The sequence below is a fragment of the Anarrhichthys ocellatus genome, unplaced genomic scaffold (genome assembly GCF_004355925.1).
Source record: "Anarrhichthys ocellatus isolate YVR2014 unplaced genomic scaffold, GSC_Weel_1.0 scaffold11, whole genome shotgun sequence".
Classification (NCBI taxonomy): Eukaryota; Metazoa; Chordata; class Actinopteri; order Perciformes; family Anarhichadidae; genus Anarrhichthys; species Anarrhichthys ocellatus.
In genome coordinates this window covers 1,943,101-1,954,816 of record NW_022280041.1, presented here as the reverse complement: position 1 = coordinate 1,954,816, position 11,716 = coordinate 1,943,101, and the positions used below count along the sequence as shown (strand labels likewise).

Here is an 11,716-nt window from a genome sequence, read left to right as displayed (position 1 = left end):
TCTCCCCAGCCCTGTTGTCACCGTTATTTCTCACGCGCATGCGCGTTGGCGCCTGTTTCCTGCTTTTCAAATGAGTACCTGTGCTGCGTTTTTTTGGACCCACCTCTGACTGACTGTGTGTGTGTGTGTGTGATCAGGATATAATCCTCCGTTTTTTTTCTCTCCCCTCAACCCGCTCTCTCACCCACTCCCGTTATTTCAGAGCGCTGTAGGTGAAATCCGTCTTTACCTGTCCGAGGTAGCACACCTGAGCGGACTCACCTGTCCACCGAAACACGTCTCTTTCCTTTTTTTATTGAGTGCTGCAAAGAGAATCGGGTAAAGTGAAAGGTGTGTACGGACACAAAATAGGAGATTAAAGCGGGACCAAGTTTGCGAAACGAGAAGAAAGGTGTAAGGAGGACGGAGAAGAAGGGACCGACACCTTCCATTTTTTTTCTCCTTCCAACTTTGGAGTTTCCTGCTTTTGTAACTTTTAGTTGACTTCACGTCGCGACAAGCGACTTCGCTACCAAACTCCAAATAAAAGGACCGAGTATTAATTAATCATGCCGAAGACCTTTCTGGTGAAAAAGTCGCATTTTTCGCCGGTGAAGCGAAACTGGAGCGAACTCCCCGATCATGAGCGAGGCGACGTCTACGTCCCAGGTGAGTCCACGCCGGTGCAATGAGCCATATTTTTTTTTTTTTTCAAATAAAATATCAAACCACCAAAGCCCAGGCGGGTAGCGGGGTCCTGACGCGTCTTTGGGTGCTTTTACGCACGGATTTGTGGATTTCATGCGGTTTTGGATCCACCAGGAATGTCAGTGTGGCGGGTGGGGAGGGGGGTCGGGTTGTGATTGTGATTGTAACGGGTCGGCTGCTGTCCGGGGCCACCGAATAACGGGAAACACAGCGGGCCGTGAAGAGAGTGTAGTTCCCGCATGAAGGGGGATGTTTTTCTTTTGTCTTGTTCAACCTTCATTTTAATGTTTTGTTTTTGCGTTTCAACTTAGAAATCCGACTTAATTGAAAAAATATATAAATAAAGTTTTTTCAAACTTCACACAAAACACATATCAGAGCAAAAGCTGGTATGTTTGCTCTTCTATTTTTCATATCTGCCGTTGTGTTGCGGCCTAACAAACTATCACAAGGGCCCGTTGCTTTTCACATATCGACCTTCAACCCCTGATTACAGCGTTCTTCCTCATGCTTAGCACTTCATTGACTTACGTAGCCCAAATAAAGGCCTATTATGTATTATATGACGTTCAATTATGTATTCTTTTTTTTATTTAGTTAAAATCTTTTGAGGCCTAGTGGGTTGTGATTTTGGTTGTTACAGTTATACCCAAGTTGTCCTCACATCCTTAAAAAAAGAACTCTTCTTCAGACTTGTTGGATCAGTAGCCCACTCATATGATGATATTTCACAGGAAATACCGTTTTATTGAATTGGGTGCCCCAACTGAAAAACGAACAAGATCCGACATGTTGTTAACTGTCAAATTTGAGCTTCATGCTGTGTTTGGCCCCAACTTTGCATTTAAATGACACGCAAAGGGAGTCCACCCCTTCCCCAACAACTCCTCTTGACAACAGTCTCCATTGTTGCCGTCGGCGGAGTTTTTATTGTAAGACCACGTCGGTATCAGATAACAAGTAACGGACTACACCCTAAACCTCTTTCTCGCTCTCTCTCCCCCTCCCCCTGTCTCCTATTCTCCACATCTCATCACCGTTAACTTTTAATCATTGACTTTTACATCCTCTCTGGTGTTTGAAACCGGAACATTTGGACGAACTGAACTGCAGGTCGTGTTGAGGTGGTTTTAAACAACTAATAATTCTGTCAAATAACAGTCAATAATCTTAATGGGAGCATGCAGGTGATTCTGGAATCATCAACTAATGTGATACGCTTTTGGAATCTAACTTTACGCATATAAAATAGACAATTACCGATTTCATAGAGCCACATCTACTTGTTTATCTCTGTTAACTCTGGCTTTTAACCACTGTTGATCTATCCAAAATGAGAATCAGTCATATAAAACTTGATTTTGTCAATCAAAATATACAATTTTCCATGAGAATTTATCCGTAAGATAAAACAAAAACTGAGCGTCAGTGCGTAATTACGCGTAGTTAATACTCCTCACCGAACTCAGCAACTGTCTCAGCTCAAGTGTTTGGTATGTGCCGTTACTTGACGTACCTGCCTGACGTGTGCTTCTATGTGCCGTGGACAGAATGAGTCACACAAACAAACACGCACAGGTATGATAATTGCAGTCAGAAACAGGCTTGTTGAATACCTTTGAGGTGCCAGATGCCATCAGATTGAAAAGTTTTGTGTAGGTGTATGTGGGTGTGCAGTGCGTAGGAGTTTATTTTTATCCCTTTATCCACAAACATGTGCCAGGGCCTGTTTCTGATGGATCATCAGTCCCTGATCCTCCTCTGACTTAGACACACGTAACAAGTGTATTTTATTATCACTCCCACCGGCTGCGTTATCGGAGATCTGGCACAACATTGCTCATAAATACAATACGAGTTTAATATAGAATAAAAAAGAGAAACTACAACAGGTGTAAAGAAGTCTCGCATAAGAAGAACCCAATTCAAATAAAAAATGTCCATAGGCGTTGTGGTGCGAGCCGGATGAGATGTGACATTTTAACTCTTATTACAGGTTTTTAAAGATAATATAAAAAATGTGATCTGCATGGGATAACCGAGGGGGTTCCAGTTTAAACTTCAAATAATTATAAGAACATGATTAAAATTAGAAATGGAAATTTGCTTTTGTATTCTTAGATTTTCACTTAACAAAAGGTTTTAGATACTAATAATGATGACGATAATAATAATATGATTTATAAAAGAAATACTTAATAGTCCAAGATTAAGATGGTTCTACTCTACCATTTATTTAATTTACAAGTTAAACACAACTTTAGTACTCTAGGATCCAAGGGGAAGACAATGTGATCATTTTATATATATATTCATATTATTTCACAGCTTGACCAATACTGGGCTTTTGAGGCCAATATCCTCATATTCAAGTTCAACAATTTGATTTTAATTTATAAATTCATAACATTTCAATATGGATGCTTAAATGTGGTTATTAAATGACATTTTGTGTTTATTATCTTCTGTTGACGAGAGTCAGATGACTAAGATCGATACCGCTCACATAAACTAGAGCGGTATCGGTCTCCTTTAACTTTTTGGCAACTACTCCGGGATGTCAGTTTATCGGTCGGGCTCTAATTATGTTTTGTGAGATCATTGTATCACACTGATGGTCTATCCTGAGGCTGCTGCGAGGTTAATGTTTATTTAATTGGAGGAAATGTAACGGAAGCCTACTGCGGCAGACCGTACGCCTTCAGCAAACACACACACACACACACACACACACACACACACACACACACACTGACAGACTCGCACCTTGTGTTTGTTAAAGCTATCTACCGATTGTTGACTCTTTGTCTTTCTCCCAACTGAGGGACGTTAAATGGATATAGAAATAAATTCAAGAAGTGCGTTTGGAACAACACAACTCGTTCTCTCTTCGACATGAAAACTCACCCTTCCTCCCAAACGCACACACACACACACACACACACACACACACATTTCATTTATTTCATTGGTGAGGGGGAAGGAGTGAACAAACAATACAAGATGAGATTAAATGTCCAGCCAGCAGCAGTCACCACAGAAACTATCAACACACAGGAATAAATTAGAAAGAGCTGAAATCACTTCAACAGTTTGTAACGTATAGAAACCATAAATGTGTTTGTATTAATGTTTTTTCCCACTAAATATCCGCTGTGTGATGCATTTTACTGGGACACCGGGCGAGATAGCGCAGTAAACTGAATATCTTTGAGTTGTGGACAAAACAAGACATTTGAGGACTTCATCTATGGAAACAGCGACTGCCATTTCAAACCGTTTTTTAACATTTTATATGCAAAACAACTAATCGATTAATCAACAGATTAACCGAGGATGATAACAACCGTTGCTTACTGCCCTACTTCCCTTCTTCGTTATTGATTGCCATTCAGAAGGCACTGCTTGTGTGTCGAATAGAAGCACATGAAAATATGTTGTTTTCCAGAGGACGCTTGCGTAACCAGCACGGGGAAGATTAAAACAGCGTTTAAATACTTGAAGTAGCTTCAGCAGCAGTGTCCCTCTTTTATGTAGGAACATTATTATAGCAATAATATGCAGATGACTGCAATAAGGCAGTACAACATGTTGGCATTACCTGGTTTATGCTTTGGTCAGATTCATTTTCATTTTGACTATATTTTGAGCTGTATTTTATTCAAACAATACCCAACTGAGTCACTGTAAAGTAAACTTATTATGGATATCCGTAGAGGCTGTGCGAGTGATATCTCTTTAAAAGGAGCCATCTTTTGCTGTGTGACAGCGTACCGTTATACCTCTGTTGCTTTACAGGTCGCTTGTTGTGCCTTTTCATCTTTTGCAGCTCGCTGTGGGGCTTAATTTGCATCTACATTTGAGTTTTATCTGATTGAGGCCCTGCAGAGTCAACTGATTCGTTGTCTTTGCTGAGCTGAACCACACCTGCCTCCGGGCTAACTGAATGCATGGCACAAAGACACGCACACACACCTGTCTGCTGCACTCTCAAAGGTTTCTATAACCCTACCTACATCTCTCTCCATCTCCCTCTTTGAGCTGTGTTTTGTTAGATTGTATACACACACACACACACACCCACACACACATAGAGAGGCATCATTGTTTGAGGAAGGCACAGAGCCGGTGCTGCAAGACCGTCTGGTCGGACAAGTCTAACTGTAATGGTAATGTGGTGAATGTGTGCGTGTGTGAGGAGGCATGTGAGGACGTGTATTATAAGTAGCACAAAACAAAAGGCCAAACATGTGCACACCCACACACCCAAATACATCTTTAACTCTGCATGTTTGCTAATTGAGAGATTGTGCAAATATAGAAACCGATGCACGCTGGCTGCACATTGTCAAATCCAGTAGTACAAGAAGAAACATCTACCTCGGTTTGCTTCTTTCTCTCCATGTCCCTCGTTCTCTTCCACTCTCTCCGCTGAAAGAGTGTTACATTTACAGCATTGCTTTATTTTCATGATATGTCCGTGCGTGGGATGTGATGTGTTTCCACAGTAGCTCCTTTTTTAGAATGATCAAATCACCAAAACAGTCTGTTTTTAAAGGAGCAGTCAGGCAGTTTAGTTCTCCATAAAGCTGGTTGGAAAATGGCAAAACTTGACTTTACCTTCAGTCCCTAGTAATCGGTCAATCTACAAAAACACTGGACCCTACATTTTCCCATAATGCAACTCAATAATCACTTAGTCATGCTGAGTTTCCAGTTGGAAGTTTCAACTGGAATACCGCCTAAAGTTGGAAAGTCGAAGGAACCCCACCAAGCATGGCCTCAAAATCCTAAATGGCTGCTCAACAGTAGATAAGCTGTAGTAATATGCTGTTTGTTAGCGCTTCTATCATATTTGTGTCTCATTAAATCAGTCATACATTCAGTACTGTCCGACTTCTATCTGTGGGCATGTTGCTAGGATGTTTGTACGCACAACATACCGACGTAATGCGTTATCAACTGGTATTGCTAACAATGGAAACCGAAGGCTAACCTGCCTGGAGCAAAACCCATTAAGTTGTCCGACTTGTACTGGAATGCAGTCAACTCGGGTTGTGACTTCTGATTTCTGAGACTTTCTTTAACTCCACACCCTGTTACTCTGAAATCACAAAACTTCTCTAACATGACGTAGTAAACTGAACTTGGCCTTCAACATTTTTACGGATCCTTATTTTTCCAACGATCAAAATCGTACTCGCAATCATGATAATAAACGTTTTTCATTGACATCCACCATGTGTCCAAAAACATGACTCCAAACGTGTTTCCGCTGCTCCCAAGTGATCCCAAAAAAAACCCAAATTGCTGCAGGTTGAAGAAGAGACTTGAAAGGTGACACTGACTCTTCCCCTCTCTCCCTCCAGTCTCCATCTACCCTTCGCCCATCCTGATGATGGAAGCCGAAGCCAGCCCCGCCGAGATGACTCCGCTCTGCCTCACCAAACAGTCTCTCTCCGACACGCAAACACACGCCGAGCTGCCGTCCAGCACGATGCTGGGCCGGCCACAGAGCCTGGCGCCGTCATCGGAGGGGAGGTCAGATCTCAGGAGGAGGACGCAGGGTGGCTCTACATTCGTCCGGTCCAAAATGAAGGTGAGGAAACGAGCAGTGGCTGCATTTTAGGACCTTTATCACGAGATATTTTGACAAATTTATGCTGGTTTCTTCTTTCCCAAAATGAACATTAATAGATAATATAATATGTACTTCCAAGGTGTGAACCATAGAAATAAAGTTGTAGTACGACGTGTGCCGTCACCATAACTAACAACTCGCCATTTTCTTTTGTACTAGTCAAATGAGCACGGAAAAAAGTGCAATGTCCGCCGTTCTATTTCTATGGTGTGAGCTGAAATGCTGATGTTTGATTTGCTGCACATTTGCAATCAGAAGGGAGGGTGTGGGGAAACACAACTGACATATATTGCTCACTATTTCATGACTGCTCCCCTGAAACTGGTGTGTTTTCTTTCTTATTGAACGGCTTGATTTGTATAATTTCAAATGCGACATTGTCAAATTCTGATTTCATATTTAAATTAAATGATTTGTGTTAGATTGCAGCTCAGTGTGTCACTTAAACTGGTGTATATTAAGTAAAACAAAGGCTTTATAATTGTTTTGTAACATAAATATCAATATTTTCTCTCCTCCACAGATAACCACAGGCGATTTACACCCCGACCCCTCTCCTCTCCCCCTCTACCTCCCTCCCATTCCCACCCTGACATCCCTAACGCCAAACGCCACCGAGATGCCAGTTGCCTCGACGACAAACCCGGAACCCATGGAAGCGGTCTCCATGGTGACCAGATCAACAGGTCAAAGTCAGAGTTTGTTGACGGGGCCGACGGGGACCTACGTGTGCCAGGTACGTTTGTTCTTTATTTTTGAATTTAGAAAAACCTTTTTAAAATCGGACATCAATGTAGTGGAATATTGGGACATTTACCGTGAAACATTTCCAATTAAACAGTACTATGGTATACTTTGGTATACTATGGTGATGCCTGCACACTGACTCCAGGCAACGCAATTTCATAAACGTTAAAGTTTTGATCCAAACCTTTCACCTTCGTGAGTTGCAATAAATAACAGCCCTTCATGTGTAAACGTGTGTGCAACAAGTACGCGCTAAAAAGTTATTTTTCTTTTAAAGCAAAAAAAAATATCCACATCTTGCATTATTCTTGATTGTAGGCTTCGAGTATACACACAATGCCTTTTGATGGGGAACACTGAATGTGAACAAACTTTGTTTGTATCGTTGTTACAGGTTTGCCAGAAGACCTTCTCGTACCAGCGAATGTTGAACAGACATCTCAAGTGTCACAATGACACCAAGAGACACCTGTGCAGCTTCTGCGGCAAGGGCTTCAACGACACCTTTGACCTGAAGAGACACGTACGCACACACACAGGTAGCTTACACGTTTTCTTTTCGCACGTGCATAAACACAAATGTAATAGATGCAAGAATATGATATTTTTCCGTGTTTTCAAAACAGGCGTCCGTCCCTACAAGTGCACGCTCTGCGAAAAGGCCTTCACCCAGCGCTGCTCCCTGGAGTCCCACATGAAGAAGATCCACAGCGTCACCCAGAAGTACGCCTACAAGGAGCGACGCAACAAGCTGTACGTCTGCGAGGAGTGCGGCCTCACGGCGGGGACTCAGGATGAGCTGCTGATCCACCTCCACTCGCTTCACCCTGACAGCGCCCTGTTGAAGGGGAAGGCTGCAAGGAGAGCTGAAGGAGGAAGAGAGGATGAAGGATCATCGCCAGGCTCTCCTCAAGGAGCGGATAGTGATGATACCTCTGGATCAGCAGGGCAGTAGAGGGGAGGGGAGCCTCAGGACATAAGGACCTATAAGTGAAGATACAATTCAGATTACATAGCAGTGGGGAAAGGAAATGTGTATATACTGTATATGTATGAATGTGCGTGTGTATGGATTTGGGATTCTCTATCACAGACTGCCGCTTTAAATGAAATGCACCAAAAAAGGCCAAGTCTGACTTTGACTAGCATAGGCCACATTCTTTTACATGGGATTGTAACGTGAGCTCATTAACATGTCCGACAATATCAACATTGTTTTCTTAATCTGTATTGAATGTAAATATTTCCTGTGGGCGTCTTTGTACAGCAAAAAAAGAGAAACGATTTTTTACTTTGTTCATTAAAAGGGAGTAATATATTACAAGATAATTCATTTTCTTATCTTTTTTTAAAGTGCTTTTAATGTAAACTACAATACAGATGCATTCTGGTTCAACGGCATTGGAAGTGAGCTGTGTGACATGTTAGAAAGAACAATATTGCTGGATAATGAGGCCCGTAGAAATAGGAAGAGTAGAATAGGTTTCACAAACAACTCAACGTAGCAGGATGGTCAGAGCGGCGGCCATTGTTCTTGTAGCGGGTTCACTTTTCTGACATTCTGCAAATTTGCAGACTCTCTTCTAATTTAGAGCCTGCATGTCTGCTGAAGCGGACATTTTTTTCTTTCCAGCACAACTCTAAAGTCTGTACAGTGAACATACAGCCACTACTTAGTCATAGGTTAGCTTAGCTTAGCTTACCACAAAGACTGGAAACAATGAAACGGCTACCCTGGTCCTGTTCAAGAGTAGCAAAATACAACTACCGGCACCTGTAAGGCTCATTAATTAACACTTTTTTATCTTGTTTGTTAAATATGCACAAGAGACTCCAGGAAGAGTCTGCACCCAGCCAAGGAAGAGTCCTGCAGTATTTCTCTAAATATCCTAGAGCCAACCAATTAACCAATCTGTTGACTTATCGCTGCAGTTTTTTGGGGGGGATTTGATCCTATACCCTATATACCTGCCATAAGAAATAATACTCAAGTATCTCTATATAGATGCTTCTGTAGGTCACATAATCCTGTTAGTTGAAAATGCAACGCTGTTGAACAAGCAGACCATGCATTCCAGTTGCATGTCCTAACAATAACAGGTGCATGCAACAGTGCATTGATATTCATGCATGCGTGTGCATTGTCAAGACTTGATATATTAAAATGCATTGTGCTATAACAGTGGCAGCGTTAGATCAACTGACAAGCACTCAGTTAAACTTCCAAATTTCTCAAATTAGTGGGTGGTGGAAAGGTAATAAGGACAAGCATCACAAGCACAGCATCTGAGTGACCGAAAAGGATGACCGAAAAGGTTGTTACAGGCACAAAAGGAATTCTTGGTATGAGTGTTGACGTATTGTTAGCTGTAAATCATGTGGTCACATGGGGAAATATGTTCGGTAATGAAAAATCAGAGGCATGTCATTCCATCCTCTGAACAAATCCGCCGAGTTTTTCAACATTAATGTGTCTTTACAGCCTCCGCAGCCATCTTTCATTTGAATACAAACGTGTGACTTACTTACGCTTTACACTGCCCTTTCAAACTCTTTGAGTGCATGAAAGATGGCTGTTGTTATGCATTAATTGTGCTACTCCCCCCCCCCCCCAAACTTCTGACTGTGTTTAAGTAAGAGAGCGGTTGTGGTTTGGAGGGCGAGGCTGGATTCTTGGTCTCTGTTGGGTCTTGTTGGAGGAATCCTGCAACCGCCCTTCAGCCTAAGGAAACAGGCTAGCGGATTAGATAACGGTCTTGGAAGTTAACTGACACTGATTGTATTAAAGAGGCCCAAAACTCACAGGGTCAGGTTCACCAGCACAATCCATACATTTTACCCGTGCTTCTGCTTTTGGTTGGTCCACCACTCAACAACTATTAGAGACAATCATTGTTCCCACAGGCCTGAATCCTGACTTTTGTGATCCCCTGACTTCTCTTCTCGCCCCACCATGACATTGACATTTGTGGTCTTTAGGGAAATGCCTCAGCGTCTATTGGATGAATTGTCATGAGCTCATTGAATTGCCAGAACCATCTATGCATTGAGAGAGTAGAGAAGAAGAAAAAGTGGTGTTCCTTTACCCCACGAGCTACTCAAAGCAGTGGCCGTTCCTGTACCACAGAAGCCATCAGTCGTGGCTCCAATCAGACCGGTCTCTGAACCAGCAGGTTAAATCGGCTTCCGTCACGCCCACTCCAGTGAGCCAACTCCAGTGAGCCAACTCCCACGATTCAACCAATGCAGTAAGTCTCCACGCCAGTAGAAACAGAAACAGTTCTTCTTGATCTTTCCCTTCAGCCTCCGCTGCTGCTGCTGCATTGTGGGAATCGAGGAATGTTGCAGGCGTTTCGTTTTGAAAGTGTATCCTTTTGTTGTTTGAACATTTAATTTGTTTTTGTTAAGATGACTACCATGTTTATTCCAATGCCGAAACCGTTGCCAAAGGCCTCGGGCACCGGCACATAGGCCTTGGCAGAGTCTTCTCTCTCTGCTGGGCTTAACGGCGCATGTGCCTCATGAGCTTAACCTGTAACAATGAGTTGAAGCCTCAGAGTACGTTCAGTGTCTGGCCAATTAAAGGTATTCAAACAAACGTTGGGATCCTTTTTGACAACAATCTGAAATTGGTGCCGATGTGAGACCCAGAGTAAGATTCATTGGGTCCCACACTTTCCCCACTTGAACCCTCATCCAACTAGCTCCTTACTGAGGTGTAATGTGTGTAGTTCCAACTCTAATTTGCTCTGTTTTGAATTTCTGGCTTTGAAGCGAGACGCCACCCCGGTAGGCTTGGTATTTTATTAAAACTCTGTGGATTTACTAACGGTGTGTGTGTGTATACAGTATGTGATAAGAACTATTTATTTGGTGTTTGTGCATAAAGTTATGTTGCTAAAATAAAACATTTAGAAAAGTTTATATAGTTTTGAATTAAGTTTGAGAGGGATCTAATATATTCTGTGTTTTATGTATATGATTTATGTAAATAGTTTCGACAGTACAGTGCAGTACTGTAGATGTACAGCATCCTGACTCCATGCTGAATGTATAATAACGTTCGTCATTAAAGTGCGCCCTGTCCCGCCTTCTTTTCCGGTGACGTGCTGACGTCAACCCGGAAGTGCGCCGCGTCTTTGAATACAAGGCGCCAGCGCCCAGCTGCAAACTCGCGAGTTAAAGGTGAGTACAGACACGACATACTGTAATAATTATCTGTAAAATCTTCCGACACGTGTTGCTTACTACTTTTAAATATGGTGGCGTATCAAGGACAACGTTGACATGGCTAATTAGGGTCTGCTAACGTTAGCATACGTTAGCTTAAGTTGCAGGACCCGGTTGTTATTATCACGTGGTGTGTTCGTATTCCACCAGTCCACCGCCTCGTTGCTCTCTTGTCAGACCCAAAGGGATGCCAGCTTCGGAGCCGGTCCGGTTGGGTCGGAAACGGAACCTGCCATCCTGTCCGAACCCGCTGTTCCTCGCGTGGCTCACTGAGCTCCGGGACCAGGCGAGAGAGAAGGGACTGAAGATCCAGTTCACGTACCAGAAGGTATTTATTGTATACTCTGTTCACTTCAGGGGCTGTTGTGTGTGTGTGTGTGTGTGTGTGTGTGTGTGTGTGTGTGTGTGTGT

At 42.7% G+C, this 11,716-nt stretch overlaps 2 protein-coding genes across 4 annotated transcripts in view; both read left to right on the top strand.

Moving 5' to 3' along the window:
* ovol1a (ovo-like zinc finger 1a) lies at positions 1–8,401 on the top strand. Its single transcript, XM_031851146.1, has 5 exons — positions 1–648; positions 6,057–6,286; positions 6,852–7,064; positions 7,470–7,614; positions 7,702–8,401. The coding sequence occupies exons 1-5, from the start codon at positions 549–551 to the stop codon at positions 8,028–8,030; spliced, it is 1,017 nt and encodes a 338-aa protein (XP_031707006.1). The 5' UTR covers positions 1–548; the 3' UTR covers positions 8,031–8,401.
* A 2,783-nt stretch (positions 8,402–11,184) lies between these two features.
* Positions 11,185–11,716, top strand: part of mus81 (MUS81 structure-specific endonuclease subunit) — a 5,500-nt gene continuing 4,968 nt past the window's right edge. For 2 of the 3 annotated variants that reach the window (XM_031851137.1, XM_031851135.1), the window contains exons 1-2: positions 11,185–11,260; positions 11,483–11,633. In XM_031851137.1, coding sequence (XP_031706997.1) covers positions 11,493–11,633 — 141 coding nt within the window. In that variant the 5' untranslated portion in view covers positions 11,185–11,260; positions 11,483–11,492. Of the gene's footprint in view, positions 11,261–11,455; positions 11,634–11,716 lie in introns of all 3 variants that reach the window. The other variant, XM_031851136.1, reaches the window with a different exon arrangement.

Excerpts from the sequence above, each read along its gene's own strand:
- ovol1a (XM_031851146.1), top strand. The coding sequence starts at position 549 with ATGCCGAAGACCTTTCTGGTGAAAAAGTCGCATTTTTCGCCGGTGAAG. Across the intron at positions 649-6,056 it reads AGGCGACGTCTACGTCCCAG|TCTCCATCTACCCTTCGCCC; the intron begins GTGAGTCCACGC and ends CTCTCCCTCCAG. Across the intron at positions 7,065-7,469 it reads CGGGGACCTACGTGTGCCAG|GTTTGCCAGAAGACCTTCTC; the intron begins GTACGTTTGTTC and ends TCGTTGTTACAG.